The 23,476-nt window shown below is 32.8% G+C and overlaps 1 protein-coding gene across 6 annotated transcripts in view; it reads right to left on the bottom strand.

The window, feature by feature from the left end:
• NOVA1 (NOVA alternative splicing regulator 1) overlaps positions 1 to 23,476 on the bottom strand; it is a 138,784-nt gene that overhangs the window by 27,241 nt on the left and 88,067 nt on the right. For all 6 annotated transcript variants that reach the window (XM_004283105.3, XM_004283104.4, XM_049705833.1 and 3 more), the window contains one exon: positions 7,215 to 7,381. In XM_004283105.3, the coding sequence (XP_004283153.1) occupies positions 7,215 to 7,381 (167 nt within the window). The remainder of the gene's footprint in view (positions 1 to 7,214; positions 7,382 to 23,476) is intronic.

Consider the following 23,476-nt stretch of genomic DNA (forward strand, 5'->3'; position numbering starts at 1 on the left):
GCTAAAAACTTTTTTTATATTTATATATTAGTGATTATGAAGGGCACAGGCATTTTTTAGCACAATTTTATCTTTCAAATGGAAAAGTATGATATTTTTATTTATATGACACAAATGTCTATTTAAGAATTCTGCTTTAAACGTTGAAGGCTGAATTACTTATTGCAGAAAAATCTGAAGTGGTTTATAATTTTAAAATAGTGGATCCTTTGGAATATAAAAGTTTTTTAAAATTCAAGATTTAATAATAGTCATTTAATTAAATGTAGATTTCACTAGGCTCTTGGGAATAAGAACTAAAAAGTGATTACAAATTATGAAATGCATTCTTGTTAACAAGTGACAGTTTTACTGGACCAGAGAATATTACTATAAATAAACTCCATAATAAATAAGCTTACCTCAAGCAAATCTACAATAATAGACTGTCAAGGTCTATTATATGTATAGTGAAAACAGCAACAAACAGCAAACTTCAATTTTAATTTGGAAGGTACTACTAGCTAACTGAGTAACATTACTTGAGTAATCGCCTTCCCAATCCTTTGTTTTCAGTTCTGTTAAATAAATCTGCATACTACTCTATAAAAAATAATAGATCAGCTATTTAAATATGTAATTGTTATCTGTGGTTTTTCATCCTGACAAGTATCCAGCATTCTCCCAATGTCTGAACTATCTGGAACCACTTAGCCCTAATATAAACTCATGTTGTCTAATTTCAAAAGGTCTTTTACAATTGATTCCTATTCCATAGCTTATATTCCTCCTAATTACTATTCTACACCTTTATCCTTCTCTTCCACCATTCAATCCCATGTATTTTATCTTCTTTTCAATTGATAGTTTTTATTACTTGAAAGAAATCATGATTTTCCAGAATGAGCTTCCTTATCTACTACAATTGGCCTCATTACAACCTGTTCAGTTTTCCAAACCACTTTTTCCCCTATCTTCTCATTCTTGTCAATGTAGACAAAATTGTGATCTCCCGTTCAAACTTCCTACTCTTCAGGGGCTAGGACCTTAACAACCTAAACTATTATCTTTCCACCACTCCTGAGTCATTTTGTTCCCTTAATGATCTCATCTGTATTTGGCATCTCCAATTTCTCTACCTTTTCAAGCTCCTTTTTATTCTTTAACATTAGCCATTCGTTCTTTAGTAGCAGGGGTTATGTGAGTCTCTCTGATCTAACTTGTATTTTACTCCTTTTATATCCACAATTTCAAGTCAGCAGTTCCCACACTTCACACTTTTTTTTTTTTTTTACCTAACCAGCCTCTTTACCTTTAGGAAATATTATTAACAAATAACAACTGTTCTCTCAACATAGACTTAAAACTAACTTTTAGAATCTCTAATGATTTCCTATTAAAAAAATAGTTATTCTCTAATTTTTCTTTGGGTATTTGATCCTTTTTAGCATCTTTCCTTATATTGTACTTTCCTCATTTTCTCCCTTTTATCTTTATGGTTAATAAGGAGCACTTACTACGAACCAGGTATAGATCCACTCAGTTAATACTCACAATATCCTTACAGAACAGATTACTATTACTTTTCCCATGTTATAGGTAAAGAAGTTGAGGTATACAGAAGTAAAACAGCTTGTCCAAATGTACACAACTGGTAAATTAAAGAGGCAGGATTTGAAACCTGGCAATCCTATTCCAGATCCTATACCTAACCGCTATACTATAATGCTTCTGACTTAGTTAAAAAAAAAAAAGTAACTGCTTCTTTATCTCTTTTTTTCTCTCCTACAATGAAGGTGTAAGTGAAATTATCACCTATACTGCAATTAAGGATCTATATTTTCAGTTTTAAATTCTCACCTATGCTTCTATCAAAGACTACTTCAAGGAAAAAACATACTATGTACAACTTATTCAACTTGCCTGAAACAAACATACAAAAATATTATCTCACATAGATGCCTGACTAAAATTCACTAGTTGCTTCCTAGAATTCAACATTTTGCTAGGCTCAAAACCACATATAGTCATTTTTAAATTTTCCTCATTATTTTAGAACTGGACTCAAACCAGTCTCAAAGCCTCACAGATTTCACTTTGAAATATCTTTTAACTTCAAGCTTTGTCTCAACTTTCACCACCAGAGGAGATTGTGTTCACCATCTTATTCTTAAAATATTCCCTGGTCTCCTAACTTCACCCTGATACAAGACTTTCTATTACAAGTGAGGTCCTCTTCTTGGAGATGCTTATTCAAGACTCTGAGAAATTCCAGAAGAGAGAAATCTATTGGGTTTTGTTTAATCAGCATTACTCAAACTTAGAAGCCATACAGCTCAGTGTTAAGATCAATTACCAGTTACATTTCCTTGGGTAAGTTACTCAAATTCCTTTAAGCATCAGTTTCTATTTGTATAACATGGACTCTATACCTGCCTCAGAAGAATTTCGGAAGGATGAATGAAAGGTGATAATAAATGTAAAGTGCATAGTACAACGGCTAGCACAGAAACAGAATAAGCACCATATACATCACTGTTACCAGTATTACTGATCCTTCATTCTTGACCATAAAAATGTTTTTCCTGGCAAAGATTAACATCCCCTGGATTTGCTAGTATTACATAAAAGAAGTTTTAAAAAATATTATTTTATAAACCTTCAAATCTAAAGATCTGCATAGTAGATTACTCAGTAAGTGTCATAATTCTCTTCCTCTCCTAACAATAGGTGTTCCTACAAGCACTCTAAGAATCTGTGTGGAGTTTTAGCACAGAAGAGAACAAAGGGTAGAGGTGCCTCTTTTTTTTTTCCATAACCTTCCAGAGAAATTAAAAGGGCTCTTTTGGAAAATATTAGGAAGAATCAGTAGTCTACAGGATACCCTTTGGCCAGACATCCAAGACTCTCCATTATCTGGTCCCACATGGCTTATCTAACATTAATTTCCTCTAAACTACAACACAGATATTCCACTTCTGTCAAGATAATCTCTTTACTATTTAACAATTATGATGTCTTTCTCCTCAAATCCATATTGCTTCATCTGCCTAAAATAAGCTTTTTTCTCCTCTAATCAGGCAATTCCTGTACAATCTTCAAGGTCCAGTTCAAGTCTTCACCTATTTTACAAGACCAAATGTCACTCTAGCCTACATTTCTTTCACACTCCTCCAAACTTTTATACTACATTGTTTATATTGTAGTTTTGGTATATAAATACAGTTTTATATTTTTATTAGTTATTTTAAGTATTTAGGATCTCTCATAAACTAGCTTGACAGAACAAGGGCTACATTTTAATATTATTTTACAATTCACTAAGAAGGCATTTAATAAATTTATGATTGAATAATGAACAAATTATGTGCTAATTTTGCCAATTTTTCATGATGAAAGTAGAATTCTTTGAGCTGAGATTTTTGGTATCTTAATTTAATTTTTACATACAAAATAATTATTTAAATGCCTATAACCACTTCTTTTTAATGTAGATTTTCTTAAAAATGCATTTGAGCCAAAGAGAAAAAAATGCTGAAAAACTGTAATAGACAAAGGAAGTTAACAAATGCCAACTATCTTATTGATTTGTTGTTTCTACCATGTTTTGGGGTTCATTTATTGACTCATTAGGTATAAACAACCATACTTAGAGGGGGATTTGAGGGACTTACAGCAACAGGAAATGTTTCAATAATCCCGTGAGGAAAAAAAAGTAAGAAGTACAAAATTCAAAACATAAAAGGTGGAAATGAAAATATGTACACCAAAAAATCTGGGCTAAGACGTGCCCCAGGAATGAGTTCAGAGCTTCTAGGTAAACAAAGTCTAAATTATTTGAAGATCACTGAAGGTCTCTACTATTTTCATTTCCTGAAAATAAGAAATATAATGTTCTATGTTGCAATTAATATGTTTAACTTTGGCTTACTGGCTCTTGCTGCATATCTGTTTCTTAGTATACTGACTTGTGAAATGAGCACAATGGTGTTATGTACCTTATCATAATCTTCTGATATTAAGGCTATAGAACAGAGGCTACATACTTTGATTATTCAATAAATATTATTATTATTGTCATTTTGAATATATAAAATATTGGAGTCCCTCTCTATTAGCAAATATATATTTGATTTAAATAAAACAAACAAACAAAAAAACACATTTGAGAATAAAGAAGTGAATAGTTCACATCTAATATCTAAATTGGATGTAAGGCTGTCATGCTAGATATCATCATGCTTCCATATGAAAGACTTGTGAGACCAGTATGTACTGCTTTCCTAAGAACTTATATTTGGTTGAGATTTCATTAAGTCAATAAGGTTTCATTTGGGGAGAATATTCTGGTTCATGTAATTTATTCAGAAACCAACTGTATCTAGATCACATAATTCAGAAAATAATATTTTATAAAAGTCATAATAATATATGGTGTAAAATTCTAACTTTTAAAGCAAGTTTTATTCATTTAGAACTAACTCTGACTTCCTATTTTAAGTCCAAGTTACATATTAATTACACTTTTTGTAGTAAGCAAAATCTTAAATTATCAACCATAAAAAACAATAGATATGTAGTAACAAAAATTAAGAAAATATAATTTCAGATCCAACATTAATTCATTTCTATGCAGAAATTACATTTTCCAGTTCCAGAAATTTTTAAAACTCAAATTTTATTCTTTGCACAATCTTAACTAGAAGAAAATGTTTAAAAATATTTTAAAGAAGTTATTTTAAAAATTAACTTCAGAATTGAAGTCCAAAGGGAATGTAAATGTTATGCCATTAGTTAAGGGAAAGACTACCATTTTAAAAGAAATCTTATTATTATTCTATGTACTCAAATATAAAAAAATATATAAACATTATATGAAATACATTTTTATCTATTCTAGTGTAAAATAATTTATTTTAGAAATAATTATTTTATACTGGATTACCAGCATAATTTCTTCAGAGATAAAAGCATGGTAATTTAAATTTATATACTTCACTTACTATTTAGACAATGATCCAACAAAAAGTATTACATTGTAAAACAGGATACCTAGAAAGTTAGAGAATCCGAAATTTAGAGTATAAATAACTCTGTTGATCTACAGTATGATAAATCTCTCTTCCAGATTTTTTGAGTAAATTTTTCAAATTTTACATTTATAAGAAACTGTTTAAGTATTAGATATATTACCCTACTAGATGTAGTGTACTTCTTAATAAATCTTTTAAAATGATACTCTATTTCACATTTATTACATGAAAATATTAAATAATCAATAATAATTTCAATGCCACGAATGTCTACAAAGCTTACAAATGAATGCAAATACACAAAAGTAAATCAATCACCATTATTTTTTACCACTTATCTTGAATTTAAATAATATTATCTGAACAAGGCAAATAAAAATAGAAATGAACCCAACATTTTAAAATTCTGGCTTTCATAAATCTTTACTGAGACTGGATATACGACAACCTATAAATCTCATATCACCATAGAGAAAATTAAAGTTTCAACAATGACTCATAGACTATTATTTGATGGTACTAGCTATTTAGTATTACAAAAATAATAAAAATTCATTCATATCATTGTCCTGAATATATTGCCAGTGATATAGTACTCAAAGTATATTTTATGTTTTACTTTTTTAAAAAAATCAAGATATTCACTGCCTTCCCTAAATGTTTGAACTTACAGAAATTACAAAATAAAGGGGAGAAGTAATAGGCTGGATTAAAGCAGAAAATCAATAAACCTTCAATGGCACTTCAGTGCCAATTCTGTAAATTCTTAGACCCAAGTGATTGTAACCTAGAGGTCTTTAAACTCATATTTTTAGAATTTGGATAAAATCATGGTACCACTTTCAAGGCATCAGTTTTTAAATTATCCTTTGTATTCACCTAGCACAGATAAAATAAACATTTCAAAACTATAAATGGCTGTGAAGAATAAAAATATCTACCTGTGTTTAGAAGTTTAAAATATTTACATTCTGCCATGTATAAACTAAAAGATACTTCCTTGAAAAGTTATAAAGGGTTACAAATTAAACTATTTTGACACTGACAAAGAGTATAAAATGAACGATTTTATATGGAATAACAACTACCTACTCATGATTTAAACATGGAAGGACTTTTTAAAATGGTAATTAAAAGAAAATTGAGTCTTGGCCCATAATTTGAAAATATATTACCTAATTATTAATTGCTATGTTTGTATTTAATTAGACAGCCTTACATTTATCAATATATTGGTAAAATTATAATAGATTCATAACACTGCCTAGTATAAAATATTTTTTTCAATTCAGAAACATGAAATTAATACGATTTTGAGCTACATTTCAAATTTATTACAATGAACATATTCTGTGAACTAATGAATAATACATTTCTTTTGAAGTCTATCAATATGATCACAAATTAAGCAGCTAATTATAAAAGGGCAAATGCAGAAACATTATAAACATAAAGTATCAAATAATTTTGAGGATTTAAACGAGGTTGAGGGGAAGAATTCACCTTATTTAAACATTAAAGAATGTCATTTTTTTCCTACATCATGTCAGCCATTATTCAATCTTAAGAACTCACATTGTCTTTTATCAAGTAAAATTTTTGTTACAGAAAATCCCACACATTAAAAATAAACATTGGCCCTTTATGACATATATATAAATACTACACAAGTTATACAGAACATAATAGCTGATTTGTAACAAAGAACTGTTTGCTAGGTACAAAAGTTTACTTATACATATTTGTTGATAAAAAATGTTGAACATGACAAATTAACAAAACAGGAGTTTATATGCATAATAACTATACTAAAGGCTAAAAATATTATTAAGAATATGGTATTAGGAATTTTGAGAATATAGTTTCAATGTTTATACTTTATTTAAAAAGTGATATTATTTTAAATAGATTAAATTTCTATAAATTAATCAAATTTGTGTCTATAATTTTTTAAAGGGCACCATAAAAGAAATGAGTCACATAATTGCTCCTCAGTGTAACACTAATAAATGAGTAATTCAATTATCTGATCAATCTAAAGAAGAGACTCTGACAGTCTTTAAATAAATAAAAGACAACTCTGTTATGTTTTAAGTATTACTTAGAAAAAAACTTTATATGCTAAAACTTTAAGGCTTCTTTTATAAGGAATTCATACTACACTGTGGATGTTAGTCTTTGATTTCCCAACTAAACACTCACTTGTTTGATGCGATCTGGGTTAACGGTGGTCTGGGGTTGTAGAATGCTGACTGGTTCTGTCTTGGCCACATTTTGGGGCATTTCTCGAATTTTTTCTGCAATGAATCCATGAACTGCATTCAGTGCTTCAACTGTTCCCTGGATCAAGCACACTCGTTCAGTAGTACCTGTGGATAAAAGATTAATTTTCAGAAAACTTCCCTTCTTACTTTGTATGTTCTTCAAAAATGCTGTATAGAGGTTCCTTAAAAAACTAAAAATAGAACTACCATATGACCCAGCAACCCCACTACTGTGCATACACCCTGAGAAAACCATAATTCAAAAAGAGTCATGTACCACAATGTTCAGTGCGGCACTATTTACAATAGCCAGGACATGGAAACGGAAACAACCTAAACGTCCATCAACAGATGAATGGATAAAGAAGATGTGGCATATATATACACAATGGAATATTACTCAGTCATTAAAAGGAACAAAATTGAGTTATTTGTAGTGAGGTGGATGGACCTAGAGTCTGTCATACAGAGTGAAGTAAGTCTGAAAGAGGAAAACAAATACCGTATGCTAACGCATATATATGGAATCTAAAAAAATGGTACTGATTAACCTAATGGCAGGGCAGGACTAAAGACGGAGACATAGAGAATGGACTTGAGGACACGAGTGGTGGGGGAAGGGGAAGCTGGGACAAAGTGAGAGAGTGGCATGGACATATACACACTATCAAATGTAAAACAGATAGCTAGTGGGAAGCAGCTGCATAGCATAGAGAGGTCAGCTCGGCGCTTGCGAAGACCTAGTGGGGTGGGATAGGGAGGGTGGGAGGGAGGCTTAAGAGGGAGGGGATATATGTATGTATATGGCTGATTCACTTTGTGAATGGCTGATTCTGTTCTGTACAACAGAAACTAACAGCACTGTGAAGCAATTATACTCCAATAAAGATGTGTACCTAATTAAAAAAAAAAGGATGATATACTAATGCCAATAAAATAATGTAAAATGTAGAACTCTAAATCCCCAAAAGGGTCAGCAGAGCCAGAAATCCTGAGAAGTTCTGAGTATATCATTCATTCACTGATATAACCAATACTTACTGAGCACGTATAAAAGAACTTTGGGTTAGAAACTGGTAACACAGATGTGAAGATCTATGCACCCAACTTTCAAAGCACATACTCTTATGGGCAAAAAACAGACATCAAGCCAGAGAATTACAAGATACTATGATATGAAAAATAATGGAGGTGTCTACATGGGCAGCACATAAGGTTGGTCTACAGTAAAAACATCATTTAAATCAGTGGGGAGAAGGAGTCTTGGAAAGTTTACATAGTAGGTAAATTTCTGAATTTTTACCACCCTTTATTCACTTACCCTGTTCTTTTAATCACAGCAACAATGCTATTTGACATTTTGTATTTGTTTATTTTTTTACTTTTCTACTAGAATGCAAGCTCTAGGAGGACAGTTAATTAGTCTGTTTTGTTTTGTGCTATAGTCTCCCCAAAGCCTAGAGCAGTCCCTGGCACATGACAGGTCCATGACAAATATTTATCGGAAAATGAATCAACCCTGCTTTTACTGATTATGTAATTTTAAAAAGATATAATATCATAATTAAAAACATTTTAAACTATTTTTAATTTGAAATTGATGAATAATTGATAAAGATACTATTAATATTATTTGCTTCATATCTGGTGAACAAAATGTAGACACATGATGTGAGACAAGACTAAAATGAAATTGGTTGGGTCTGATACACAGGTCCTTTAACCCATTTCATAATTTACAGATATACCTGAAGGCAATAAAAACAAATGATTAGCTTTTCAGACTATTTTGAGCCTCACTGCAGCATCCTGATATTAAACTGTAATCTTCTGCTGAGCAGCCCAACACAACAAGCATATAAACTTCTCAGATGTAACTATTCTTTTACTAAACAGTTATCAAAAAGTCAAAAGAATGGTATTTTTAAATTTATAAAATATTTGTTTTTGAACTAATATGAAAACTTCCAAGTACTTAGCATGTATCCTCTTCATACCACAGTTTCAAAATTCTAAGCCACTCTATAAAATATTTTTAAAGTACATTTTGAAGGACAAAAGTGTGAAACTACACATTAAAAAAACTGCATGGAGTTTACACTGCTTTAAGGATTAACTGCCACATAAACCATTTTCCTAGCAGTTTTAAATGTTTAAAAGAATAGTAAAATTTTATCATTCTTACCTTTAGAAAATTAGATCACAAGAATTAGGAGGAGAAATAAAATAATATTATATGAATAATATTATATGAATCCACCTAAATTAAACTTTCCTGTTTTAAACAATGAAGATGCAAATTTATGAAAAGCTACCATTTCCTAATTTGTACAAAACATTTCAATAGAGAGCAATATCTTTCAATGGTAAGGATGGAGACAATCTGAAAAACATATTGTGAGTGTGAAAGCTTAATATTTCCTGTTTCTCCTAATCAGCTTTTCTCATCCTTGAATATCTTTATGTATCTATTCCTGGGTAAAACGATCTAGTTTATTAGGGATACTCTAGGGAGTCTTTACAAGGTTGTATTAATTGTCCAATAACTGACTAGAAAGGATGAGAACTGATCAATGTAGCTCATGCAAAGTGTTCTCATGGAAGTCAGCAGACAATACAAAACACAGATCAGATTACATTCCTGCTTTTGGAGGCAACTACAGAGTGCTCTTTTGGGGACGCCAAGACAGAAAAGGCAATCAGTCAAACCTCAACAGAGATTTGTAAAAAAACAAAACATGGTGCTAAGTAACTAAAGGGACTATATAATCCATATTGCTTTTAAAATTCAAATTTAACAGAATACATACTGTGTCAGACAACACAATAACCCCAATACTCTTCAGACTGTATGACTAACAAGTAGTAAATGGAAATCACTGAGCCATAAAGAAATATGATTGTCTAAAACTAAATTTCACATAGCATGTATGAGACAATTTGGAGATAGTTTACAGGTCCAAAGTTGCAATAAATATTCTTTCAAGATTAAACTATACCACTACCATTAGAACTACTACAAAAAAAAAAAAAAAGGAAATTGTAATTCCACCAATGGGAACTGCTGCAATCCTCAGAAGAGATGCTGTCATATTCTTCTACTGACCTCTAAAGGACTTTTCACTTAGGTAACACAAAACTATAATTTTTAGGAGAAAGTCACAAAGAGGGAAGACTGTCAGGTATATGACCAAACTGTGTAACAAAAATTAGCCTATAAATCATAAAAGTTGCTGGTTTTTGTCATTTTACAGGCTTTTAGGGCCCATTAGTGTCTAAACTGAACTGCGAGTTATTTATCATTTTGTTTAACAGCAGCATTTACTTCTCTTTGCAACAGACTAGCACCAAAAGCTGAAAAATTACATAAAAGTATATGCTTATATTTTTTATAATGTAAAGATACAGGTGTATAAGACACCATTAATTTTAAGGGAGAAATTAGAAAAAATTTGACCCAAAAAGTAGGGTCAAATATAGGCAGTGCTTATATTTTTATATATATATATTTTATATATATATATATTATATATTTATATATATTTAAATATATTATATTTAAATATATATTAAATATATATTATATTATATTATATATTTAAATATATTATATATATTTAAATATATATATTATATATTTATATATTTATATATATTTAATATATATATTATATATATTAAATATATTTTTATATATATTTTTATATAATATATATGCTTATATTTTTTATAATGTAAAGATACAGGTGTATAAGACACCATTAATTTTAAGGGAGAAATTAGAAAAAATTTGACCCAACAAGTAGGGTCAAATATAGGCAGTGAAATTCAAAATAGCTTTAAGTTCCTACTTCACATGCAATATCATCAACTGAATATGCATGTTTCTAAAATTAGGTACAATTATAAGATTCCAAAGTAAAATTCTGATATACATTTAATAAAATAAATCCACTCTGTGCTACTATAACCTTGGACAAGTCGCTTAAACTGTTCCTCCTCCTACCTAAGGCATTCTATCACCTGTGCAGTGGACCCCATCCCCTCTTAACTACCAAGTCCAGTGTTTCTCCAGGTATCATAATTTTTCCTTTTCTATTAGATCATGTCCATCAGCAGAAAAACATGTTATAATTTCTTCAATTTTTAAAGATCCCTCCTTTATGACAGAAATAGAAAATTATCCTTCGATAAAGCAAATGAAATAACTGATTTAGGCAAAGGTCATAAAATCATAAGATGAAAGGTTAATGGGCAAATTTCAGTGGAAACATCTGGCAGTCACCAACTGACTTCACTGATCAACATTAGCATAACTAAGAGTGTGAAAATCAAACATACGCCTCTTGTCGTGATGCAATATGAAGCAGAGGCCACCAACTATAAAGTATGTATCCCAAAATAGCTGAACCTAAATCTAATCAAACATTTAGCACTATGTAACAGCTTACAAATAATATTGAAAACGGAGAAATAAATTAGATGACCCATGAAGAAGAAAAGATACAAATCAAGAATGTAAGACAGGCTACAGGACAATTAATCTAGTTTCATCAATATAGGAAAGACTGTTCTCTAGACTTAAAGAGTCTTAAAAGATACAACGATCAAATGTGAATCAGAATTTGGATCTAAATTCAAACAACTTTTATTTTAAACATAATTGTGGCAATCTCATAAAAACTGGGTATTAAATAGTATCAAAGAATTACTGTTAATTTTAATAGGTGTGATTATGGCATCAGGTTGTGTAAGAAAGTGCCTTTTCTCTCTTTTTTAGATGCATATTGAAGTATATACAGCTAAAATGACTGGGATTTGCTTCAAAATATTTTTGCAACAACAAAAATGAGTAAATGAAATGAAATACGTATGCCAAAATCTTGATATTATTAACAAACATGAAAGAGGTTCTTTCTTCTATGTATGTTTGAAATTTTTATAATAAAAGAAAAACACTTTAAAGCCCTCCCTGACCTCATACCCGTCTTCTGGTTACAGCTCAATTTCCTTATCCCTCAAAATTCCTTGAACAATTTATATAGATATATCTCTTCTTTCTACTTCTTCACTACCCATTCCTTTTTTTCTTGACTCTACTCCAATATGGCTTTTGTGCCACCACTCAACTAAAACCACTTATCACAGCCATCCATACCTTGGTAAATCCAATCTTCATGTCTTTACATTGTCTGACCCATCAGCAGCATTTGACATAGTTGACCAGTCTGTTCTAAAAACACTTCATTTGGATTTCAGGATACCATATGGCCCTCATTTAATTCAATTCATTCATTCATTTGACAAAAATCTATTGATTCCCCACTAAATGTTAAGTATTGTACTAGATACAGCAATGACCAAACAGACAAACCTGCTTTCATGGAGTTCTTACTCTAGTTCATGCAGACAGATACTATACATAAAACAAATAAAAAAGACGTAGAGAGAGTATGAAATGAAATTAGCACTACAGAAAAAGTTTGAGGACAATACCAGGATAAGGAAAGACAAAAATAAAGTATAAAAGAGACCTTGTCTGTCATGTTCACTACTGTAATCTCAATGTCTGGAATAGTGCCTGGCACACTGTATACACTCAAGAAGTATTCTTTGAATAATGCGTAACTCCCTGAGTCTAATTTTCTTACCTGTGAATTGAAAACATATGATTGACTTTAAGACCTTTTTACCTATAAAATGTCTATAAAACCAGTAAGCCTCTTTGGGTTTACAAAATGAGTCAATGTATGTACAAATGAGATATATTTTGGGAAATGATTTAAAAAACTATAATAAGTTATAAATTATGATGTCAATAAAAAGGATACTTGATTTTAAAAAAGATTTGAGAAAGGTAATAGGAAAAATAATGAATAGCTCAGTAGTTTTTTTCTTCCTAGAAAAGTAAACTCTAAAAATGTAATCTACCTAAAAGAATAAAATTAGGGGAAAAAAAGGAATGCTTTTTGCTGTATAAAATACAGTCTAGGGCTTCTCTGGTGGCGCAGTGGTTGACAGTCCGCCTGCCGATGCAGGGGACACGGGTTCGTGCCCCGGTCCGGGAAGATCCCACATGCCGAGGAGCGGCTGGGCCAGTGAGCCATGGCCGCTGAGGCTGCGCGTCCTGAGCCTGTGCTCTGCAACGGGAGAGGCCACAACAGTGAGAGGCCCGCGTACCGCAAAAAAAAAAAAAAAAAAAAAAATACAGTCTAAAACTTTTTAGATACCTGAGACCTATTTCAACCAGAATGAGTCTGGTTTAGAATAATGGGTATATACTAACAAGCTGATCCACTTATTTCCAATGGTCAACTATAATGAAAACTAGCAAACATTTTGTTTGGATGTAAGAAAATGCATCAGTTTATACTCCTACTGAGAATATAGCTCAGTATCTTATGATAAGATATTTCTTTAGGAAATATTAGTGTCAAGTCTAGAGTAAGAAATTTGGTTGAATGAATATCAGTGAAACATTGAAAATGAAAAATACCAAAAATCTAGCCGAATATTAATAATTCTATGACAACCTATAGGCAATGTTGTTGGCCTCAAAAAGAACTAAGAAAATGGAAATGCCAATTAACTCTGCAATAGGCAAAAACTGAAGTTTAAAACAAAACATGATATATAATTTTTAGAGTAAGATAGCAGCTACTTATAGCACTGAGAAATTACTAGATCTGGATAGCTAATATTCTGAATTGATAGGGTTTATTTTTTTCAACATAACATTTAGCTTCTACCATTTTTAAGAAATATCTCCCAATTTGCTACACATTTTCAAATATATTTAACATTTCCATAATACTTGGGAAAAGCTATATAGTTCCGGACAGTAATGAAGTGGCAAACTCAAGATTTCTTTGGCTATGTATGTCTATTTATCCTTATAGAAATGGTGCTCTGTGATTGGTATTTGTTCTTTTAGTTTTCATATTCTTTTCCTTACTGCCACTTATCCCTACTGTTTGTTGGTACATCTGATTCCAGCAGGCTCCTCTCTTTACTTCTACTTTGCTGCTTCTAGTCCTCAATGGCTGGATAACCAGCTAAGCAAGGTTGTTGAAACTATATAAACTAGCAATAGACAGATTCTTGGTGACAACCATAGGGGATGGTTGACCTCTGTGAAATCTATTCTGGCTTTGTTCCCCTTTATTTCTGAATCTGAGGCCAGTATCAATAGGCAAAATGTTCCTTTAATGCCTTCTTAAGGTTTAAAAGTGCATGTAGGTTTTATTTTTAAAACTAAAATAAAGAGTATAATTTTTTAATGAATAAAGCGATTTACAGTAATTCTTTATTCTCAATCTATAATCATGGTAATCTAATTATGTGAATGTCTTTGTGGTTTAAAAAAAGCAAAAACATTAGCTCATTAACTGTCCTTTAGTTTAACTATTAAGAGTAAAGTATAGAGTATCAATCATTAGTAATAATATTTATTACAAATTTCAGGTTAGAACAAAATGTAAATTATTTAAAAAGAGAATAAAAGTATATATATAATTTATAATACATATATTTAATATTTTATTAATATAGTTATGTATTATACAATGTATTATATGGTATCTCACATTTAATGTTCACAATTACCAAGGCAGATAATATTTTCTTCAACTTACAGGTAAAGAAGTGAAAGCAGCTGAGCCAAGGAAACGTAACTAACAAATGCAGAGAGAAGATTTTGTCAAATACCATATTTTTTCCACTACAACACATACCTTCTGAAAATGTAATGTTAGGCCAGCTACCAAATTACATCCTTTTAAGAAAGTCACATATGTTTCAGCCTGATGATGGAAAAATAATTTTCACCCAAGCTTGATAATTTTTTTAAATGCATTGAGTCATACTATTAATATCACTTCACAGATTTATCTCAAATCTGGCATAAAATGAAAGAAAAGACTGACCCTTCTTACAGAGAGGAGACCACCATAGGAGGTGGTTAATAATTGTGTGGGCTATTAGCAAAGTTTTTAGAACAAATTTTCAGATCAACAAAAGCACTTAGAAAAACTGCCATAAAAAGTAAGTTCAATTTGTAATTGCAGCTTTTATAACATTGTACAGTTTTGCACATTTGATAAAGCTTCCCCTACTCTACAATTACTAAGGGAAAAATATACTATTTCAAGAAGAGGGTTTTTTTAGAAAAGGAAATCATAGGAATTGACATCTCATAATACAAAGTAATAATTGCTTTTCTTCTTCTGGTGATTAACTCTCTACACAATCATGTCTCTACTTCTAAACTGTAAAAATCTGTAGGGGGCCATCATAACATGTTTTAGTCCCAAATCAATAGAGTGAAGCTTGAGTATCTGTTTATAGAACATGCTTTAACATTAAAATAGACTCAATTAAGCCAAAGGATGAAAGTATACTTTTCAGAAAACTCTAAAAGTACTCATATTCTTCAAAGAAGTTAAGATGAAACAATGAATGACAGAGTAGATGTCCAGCTTCTCACTCACTCAGTCTCTGTCCTATGCATGCAAATGGCATACTCATTTACTTTTAAGTAGCAATTCCCACAAAGTAACATCAGGAGTTTAGGAGACTCGAAGTTCTCAAGAACCGTGAGGTTTGAAAGCAGACATATCTGAAAATTCTAAATAATTGTAATTCATTTCCAGTTAACTTCTGAGGTCATGCAAAAGATCCTACTAATAGTTATGATGATGACTAGTTGTTCATTCATCTTTAGCACAGGCTTATGCTACGTTCAGAATTATAGTAATCCTGGGATGGAGGACAAGATGGCAGAGTAGAAGGACCTTGAGCTCACCTCCTCTCACGAGCACACCAAAATCACAACTAACTGCTGAACAACCATTGACAAAAAAGACTGGAACCTACTAAAAAAGATATTCTACATCCAAAGACATAAGAAGAAACGCAACAAGATGGTAGGAGGGGTGCACTCATGATATAATTAAATCCAATACCCCCCTGGGTGGGCAACCCACAAACTGGAGACCAATTATATCGCAGAAGTTCTCCCACATGAGTGAGAGTTCTGAGCCCCATGTCAGGCTCCCGAGCCTGGGGGTCTGGCATCAGGAGAAGTCCCCAGAGCATTTGGCTTTAAAGACCAGCGGGGCTTGAGTGCAGGAGCTCCACAGGACTGGGGAAACAGAGACTCCACTCTTGGAGGGCATACACAAGGTCTTGTGCACACTGGAACCCAGGGCAAAAGCAGTGATTTCATAGGATCCTGGGCCAGACCTACCTGCTAGTCTTGAAGGGTCTCTTAAGGAGGTAGGGGGAGTGGCTGTGGCTCACTGTGGGGACAATGACACTGGTGGTGGAGGTACTGGGGAATATTCATCAGCATGAGCTCTCCTGGAAGCCACCATTTTGGCACTAAGACCTGGCCCCACCCAGCAGCCTGTAGGCTCCAGTGCTGGGATGCCCAGGCCAAACAACCAACAGGGAGGAGACACAGCCCCACCCAGCAGCAGACAGGCTGTCTAAAGACTTCCTGAACCCAGTCACCTCTAGACACACCCCTTGGCATTGCCCTGCCCACCAGAGGGTCAAGACCCAGCTTCACTCACCAGTGGGCAGGCACTGGCTCCTCCCACCAGGAGGCCTGCACAAGCCTCTAGACCAGCCTCACCCACCATGGCACAGACACCAGAGGCAAGAAAACTATAACCCAGCAGCCTGTGGAACTAAGTCCGAAAACACAGATCAGAACCTATCCTGGGACCAGCTGGTCCCTGGCCTTTGGGTGACAAGAGGGGAGTGTACTGCTGGGACACATAGGACATCCTTTACAGAGGGCCACTTCTCTAAGGTTGAGAAACATAACTAACCTTTCACATACATAAAAATACAAATAGAAATTTAGACAAAATGAGACAGCAAAAGAGTATGTTCCAGACCAAGAGGAACAGAACTAGCAATCCTAGTTTGGTCGACATTATTACCTTTTGACTTCCATTATGGAGTATAGGAATATAAAAACTGCCATGACTATATTTTATTTAAAATGTAATCACATTTTTATAAGTATATATAAAATAGACTTCCTGACTTTGCCTCCACTCCCAATCAGTGTCAACATTTTTGACACTAATTTGTACTCTTAAATTTCTGCTATAAGAAAAATGGCGCTTGGCATTTTTCTAGCTATTCCTTACAGACTGGTAGGAATTCACTTGCAGAATTTTGTGAACCACGCTTGGAAGCTGGGGACACAACTTGCAACAAACATGTGGTATCAGATCAAGCTCAGAAACTCAAAGTGTGACCAGTGGTGGCATGCAGAGCTAATCAAAGTCATTCAAAAGTCAGGAGCAAAACATACCACTAGACATGCAGCAGAGTAACCAGATCTGAAGAGTGCTGCTGCTATAAGCTGACAAGAAGAAGATGAGCCATCTCTGGTGATAGCCCCACTCCTACCATATGACGTAAGTTATTACCTTCAGAGCCAATAGAGATTAATGCATTAGCAAATCCAATATGAAAGCAAAGCCCACATTTGCATAGAGTTTGAGAGTGAATTATTCAAGTCACAGAATGATAACAATTGTTATACAGTTGAGCATATGCACCATATCAAATGAACATAGAGGAAGCATAAAGATTTGTGACCCATTAAGTTGCTGGGAGAAGGAATATGGAAAGGTAAATTTGTAAAGTTTGGGAAAATGATAAAAATTTCAAGAGTACATGTAATCCTTTATTTTTAAAATTATTAAAGATATTTAAAATGTATTAATTGTGGCAGTTTTATATACGCTGAGTTAATATAAAATGACAAAATATTTTTAAATTGTAAATTATACATAACAAAAAATTTGCCATTTAAACCATTTTTAATCACAGAATTCAGTGGCATTAACTATATTCACAAGGTTGTACAAATATTACCACTATTTCCAAAATTATTTTATCACCCCAAACAGAGAATCTGTAACCCTTAAGAAACAAATCACCATGTCTTCCCTATATCCCCTAGTAACTTCTAAACTTTCTGTTTCTATGAATTTGCCTATTCTAGATATTTCATATAAAGGGAATCATACAATATTTGTTCTTTTGTATCTGACATTTTATTGAGCATAATATTTTATTCATTCATGTTGAAGCATATACCAGAACTTCATTCCTTTCTGTGGCTGAATAATTTTCCACTGAGTATATATAAAACATTTTGTTTATCCATTTATCTATTTACGGACACTTGTTTTTACCTTTTGGCTGTTGTGAATAATGCTGCAATGAACATTAGTGTACAAGTATCTGCTTAGGTCCCTCTTTTTCAGTTCTTTTGGCCATATATCTAGTAGCAGAATTGCTGGGTCATATGGTAATTCTATATGTAGCTTTTTGAGGAGCAGCTAAATTGTTTTCCACAGCAGCTGCACCATTTTACATTCCCACCATCAATGTACAAGAGTTCTAATTTCTCTACCTCCTCGATAACGCTTGTTATTATTATTTTTTAATAATAACCATTCTAATGAATGTGAGGTGGTATCTCATTGTAGTTTTGATTTGCATTTCTCTAATGACTAATGATGTTGGGTATCTTTTCATTGCTTATTGGCCATTTGTATATTTTCTGTGGAGAAATGTCTATCACACTCTTTGCCCATGGTTTCTTTTGGTTGTTTGTCTTTTTGTTGTTGAGTTTTAGGAGTTCTTTATATATTCTAGATATTAAAGCCTTATCATATAATTTGCAAATACCTTCAGATATATGGGTTTATTTCTGGACTCTCAATCATACTCTATTAATCTATATGTCTACCTTTATGTAAATACCACACTGTTTTGATTACTGTAGCTTTGTAGTAATTTTTGAAATCATGAAATGTAAGTCCCCAAATTTGTTCTTTTTCAAGACTGCTTTGGCTATTCAGGGTCCCTTGCATTTCCATATGAATTTGAGGACTGGGTTTTCCATTTCTACAAAAAAGGCTGTTGGAATTTTAATAGGTATTTAATTGCATGTGTAGATTGCTTTGGGCAGTACTGGTATCTTAACAATACTAAGTCTTCTTACCCATGAACATGGGATGCTTTTCCAATTATTTATGTCTTCTTTAATCTTTCATCTCCTTAGTTAAATTTACTCCTAGGTATTCTTTTGTTTTAGATGCTATTGCAAATGAAATTGTTTTCTTAATTACCTTTTGGGATTGTTCCTTGTTGGTATATAGAAACACACTGAATTTTGTGTGTTGATCTTATACCCTACAATATTACTGAACTTGTTTATTAGTTCCAGTAGTTTTCTTATAGATTCTTTGGGGTTTTCTACATATGGGATTATGTCATCTACAAACAGAGATAAATTTTACTTCTTCCTTTCCAATTTGGATACTCTTTAAAAATTTTCCCTGTTCAATTATTCTGGCTAGAACTACTTGCACAGTGTTGCAGAGCAGTGGAGAAAGCAGTTGTTCTTGATTTTATTTGGGGGAAAGCTTTCAGTTTTTCATTTCTGAGTGTGATGTTAGATGTGGGTTCCATAAATGCCCTTTATCGCATTGGAAAAAAAATGGCAATATTTTGTCAGGAAAGAATATACAAATCTACCACGAATACATCTTGTCAGTCTATACTCTCCCTGTGCATTACAGTTTTCCTATGATCATGATGCTGAGAACAAGCAGCACAATATCTTATTTAAATAAATAGTTTCAGCATGCCACAATATATTTAGAGAGAAATGTGACTTTGGGGATCAAGGTGAGGCTCAGAAGTTCTTCAGAGTTCTCCAGCTCACTTGCCAAAAGTTATTTTTGTATCCTCTGATGTGAACAGACAACAGAGTATCTTATCACTTCATTTTTTTCAATATGAAGTATTAATTATAAACTAAAGAATATCAGAATATATTAGTTATAGGAGATAAAAGCGATATATGAAAATAGATCATACATCTAACACCAGTTCGACTGTAGCTTAAAACTGGTGGCTACTGTTCAGATGAGTTTCTGTGATATCACGAACCAAATTTAATTGACCTACCTATTATACTCTTAGTTTTAAAAATATGTCTCAGAAAATGGCAAAATTGTGTTTCTATAGTAATTTTTTATAATTCTAATTTTTGTTTCATATAACCCTTTCTCTTTGTCTCTATTATTCTGGATTATTAAAATATTATGGATAAGACCTGTCAACTGGAAGAATCCCAGACTAGATGTTATCTGTAACAGAGGGTGACTGTCAGACATACTCATGTACATTCATAGTAATACATAACTTTCCATTGGTTTAAATATCGTGACCCTCAGGCTAGTCCTTTTGACTTATAATCCACTTGAAGACAGATCCTTGGACTCTTGGTCGCCCACTGGCCTCTGATCCATGTGAGGACAGATGACTGGCTCTCTCTCTGTCATCCTCTGGCCTCCTTTCCTTTAGAAGGAATCTCTGAGTCTTTGGTTTCCTGTCCACTCTCTGGCCTCCTGCCCTTACTCATTAACCTACCCATGTAAATAAATCCTTGAGTAACCTTCTTAGTTCGTCTAAGTCAACAGTTCCCCCAGCCAGTGGCTACCACAACACCTCGGTATCTCACTATTCCTGCTCCTCCCCCATCAAAGACCAGTACAGCATTTTTAGGAACAGAAAAGAAAGGTCAGTAGTATCATACCTTTAAAATAATAAGCTGGACCGTAACTCTACCTGTCCATCATCCTAAAAGAGACTACCATTCTTCATATTCCTGTATATCTAAGTTACCAGCAGAAGTCTAAATCTCTCCAGTCACCATAATCAAATTCCTATGCACATAGTCTTCTCTATATCTCTGAATATGACCCAATTCCCTATGCTCTGTCTTTCTAAACCTCTTCATTATGCCCTCTGTTACCTCAGTTTCAACATATGCTCCATATTCAAAACCCCATTTCTGAATGTTCCTTTTAGTCTCACCACCTGAAAAAATCTGGCTGTTCCCTACCTCTTTATGTCCCACAGAGCTCTCTCAACTGGGGCAGTTTTTTTTCTCTCAAATCTCAGGTTATTTGGGCCACAAACTGTTTACATATTTTCCTTGCTCCACTTTGCCACTCTCTTGCTCTCTTTGCCATCACTTCTTTTTCTTTCAAAGTTTTTGGAAACAAAGGCTGAACAGGAGTACAGGTATAGAGGTAGACAGTGAGTCAGATGCTAAAGTTTTCAGTCAGTTCGAATGATAGGGATACTGGAAAATTATAGCAATGAAGAAAAATAGCAAGTTGTATACTATTATGGCATTTTACCTTTCTTCTCCAGGTACTAGCCTCAGTTAATCATTTCCTTCTTATGTAAACACTTTCTTCCTTTGGCTTTCTTGTTGCTACTCTCTTCCTTGGATAAGTAATCCAGTTCCATGGTTGTAAATGCCATAAAAACATAATGTGAACTAATTTACCCTCTTTCTACTGACACCTCCTAGTCCAAGTCATCATTGTCTCTGAACAGGACCATTACAATAGCCTGCTTCACTTCTTGCACCTCTATAATCCACTCCTTGTTCAAAGTAGTTTCTTAAACACACGAATCATATGTAATTTACCTGTTTATAAACAATGTACTGTATTCTCATTGTAGCGTTAAATCCTTTACGCTGGCTTTCAAAACACATCGCAATCTGGCCTCTGCTTAGTTCTCAGTCCTCATCTCATATTACTCTCCCTCTCTTCTTCACTCTAGGGAGCTGGGTCTTTTTTAGTTCTTGGAAAATGCCAAGGTTGTTCTCACTTAGGCCTTTTTTTTTCCTACTGATGTCCATACTAGGAACACTTTTCCTGTGGCTTTTCCCATACCAGCCCCTTTCTCATTATTAAGACCTTGGTTCAGTGATACCACAGCAGAGAAGTATTCCTTAACAACCATGAAATAGCTTGTTCTCAATCACTATTTATCACTTTATGTTCCTTTACTTTCTCCACGATTCTAACACTTTCTGAAATTAAAGTTTGTTGTAATTTGTTTACTTCATTGTTTGTCTCTCCCCACTGACATAAAAAGTCCAAGAGGGCAGAAACCTTGACTATTTTGCTCACAGCTGTATCCCCAGCCCAGTACTTAGCAAATTGTTCATAAGGAATTATTAATTTAATGAATTAAAACCATGGCCTTGGATGAAAAACATTACAATAAGATTTTATTAATCTAGATCAATTACATTAAATCTATTGTAGATATCAAAAGAAGAGAAAAAAATATATACAGAGAGAAGTACTGAACAGATGAACTATCAATGACACCAGGTAAACCAAGGACCATTATTAGACTATTTTCTTTTATTAAGGATCATTATTACATAATGTTTCCTAATGAAATCTACAAATGCATGTATGTAGTATACATTTCTCTTTCAAAAGATTATGTTCTTTCTACTAATCCTTTTAGAAACACCCAGCAAAGGAAGCTCAGCTCAATGCCCTCCTATCCAATTATCTACTGATTATTCCTTGGAAGGTACACCCAACTCCACAGAATAATTTTACCAAGGGTTTTTCCAGGGAAAAAGTAAACCAATTCTCTACTTCGGAGTAAAGAGTACAGATGAAACTTCATAGTTAAACTTAATCACTGTAACGATAAAATATCAAATCCTGACCACAAATGAAGAATTTCTTACAATACTGCTGCATATCAAAGCATGATGTTTTAGCTTTGGCATCTACTAAATGCCAATAACTACACACTGCTAAGGAAAAAAATGTCTTTATCAATTAAATTATTTGACCAAATTCTGTTAGATTACATTAGAACTAAATCAAAGTTTTAATATATTGGTCATGACCATTTCTATGTAAAAATTCTAAACTGTATGACTTTAAATACAGTTCACCTCTATTTAATTGATGAAAAAGGAACTGCTAATATGCAGTATTTCTAAAGGACCAGAAAACATTCATTTACTCACTCAACAAGTCTTTAATAGGCTCAAAGGAACCATGACGTTATAAACATCTATCATTAACTAAAATATTCTGAAAAGAAAACAAATGAGACTTATTACTGTAATAGTAAAATAATTTCACCTAAAGTAAAACTATCCCTAGGTCTTTTTCTACTGTCAAGTCAAGATTATAGACATTTGCATATGTTATAAGAGGGCACAGTATATATTAACAAGCTGAAATATCACAGAAACATAAATAAACAAAAACAAATTTGATATTAAGAGTAAATTTATCTGAATACTTTATAAAGAACCTT

This window comes from Orcinus orca, chromosome 2 (genome assembly GCF_937001465.1).
Source record: "Orcinus orca chromosome 2, mOrcOrc1.1, whole genome shotgun sequence".
Lineage (NCBI taxonomy): Eukaryota > Metazoa > Chordata > Mammalia > Artiodactyla > Delphinidae > Orcinus > Orcinus orca.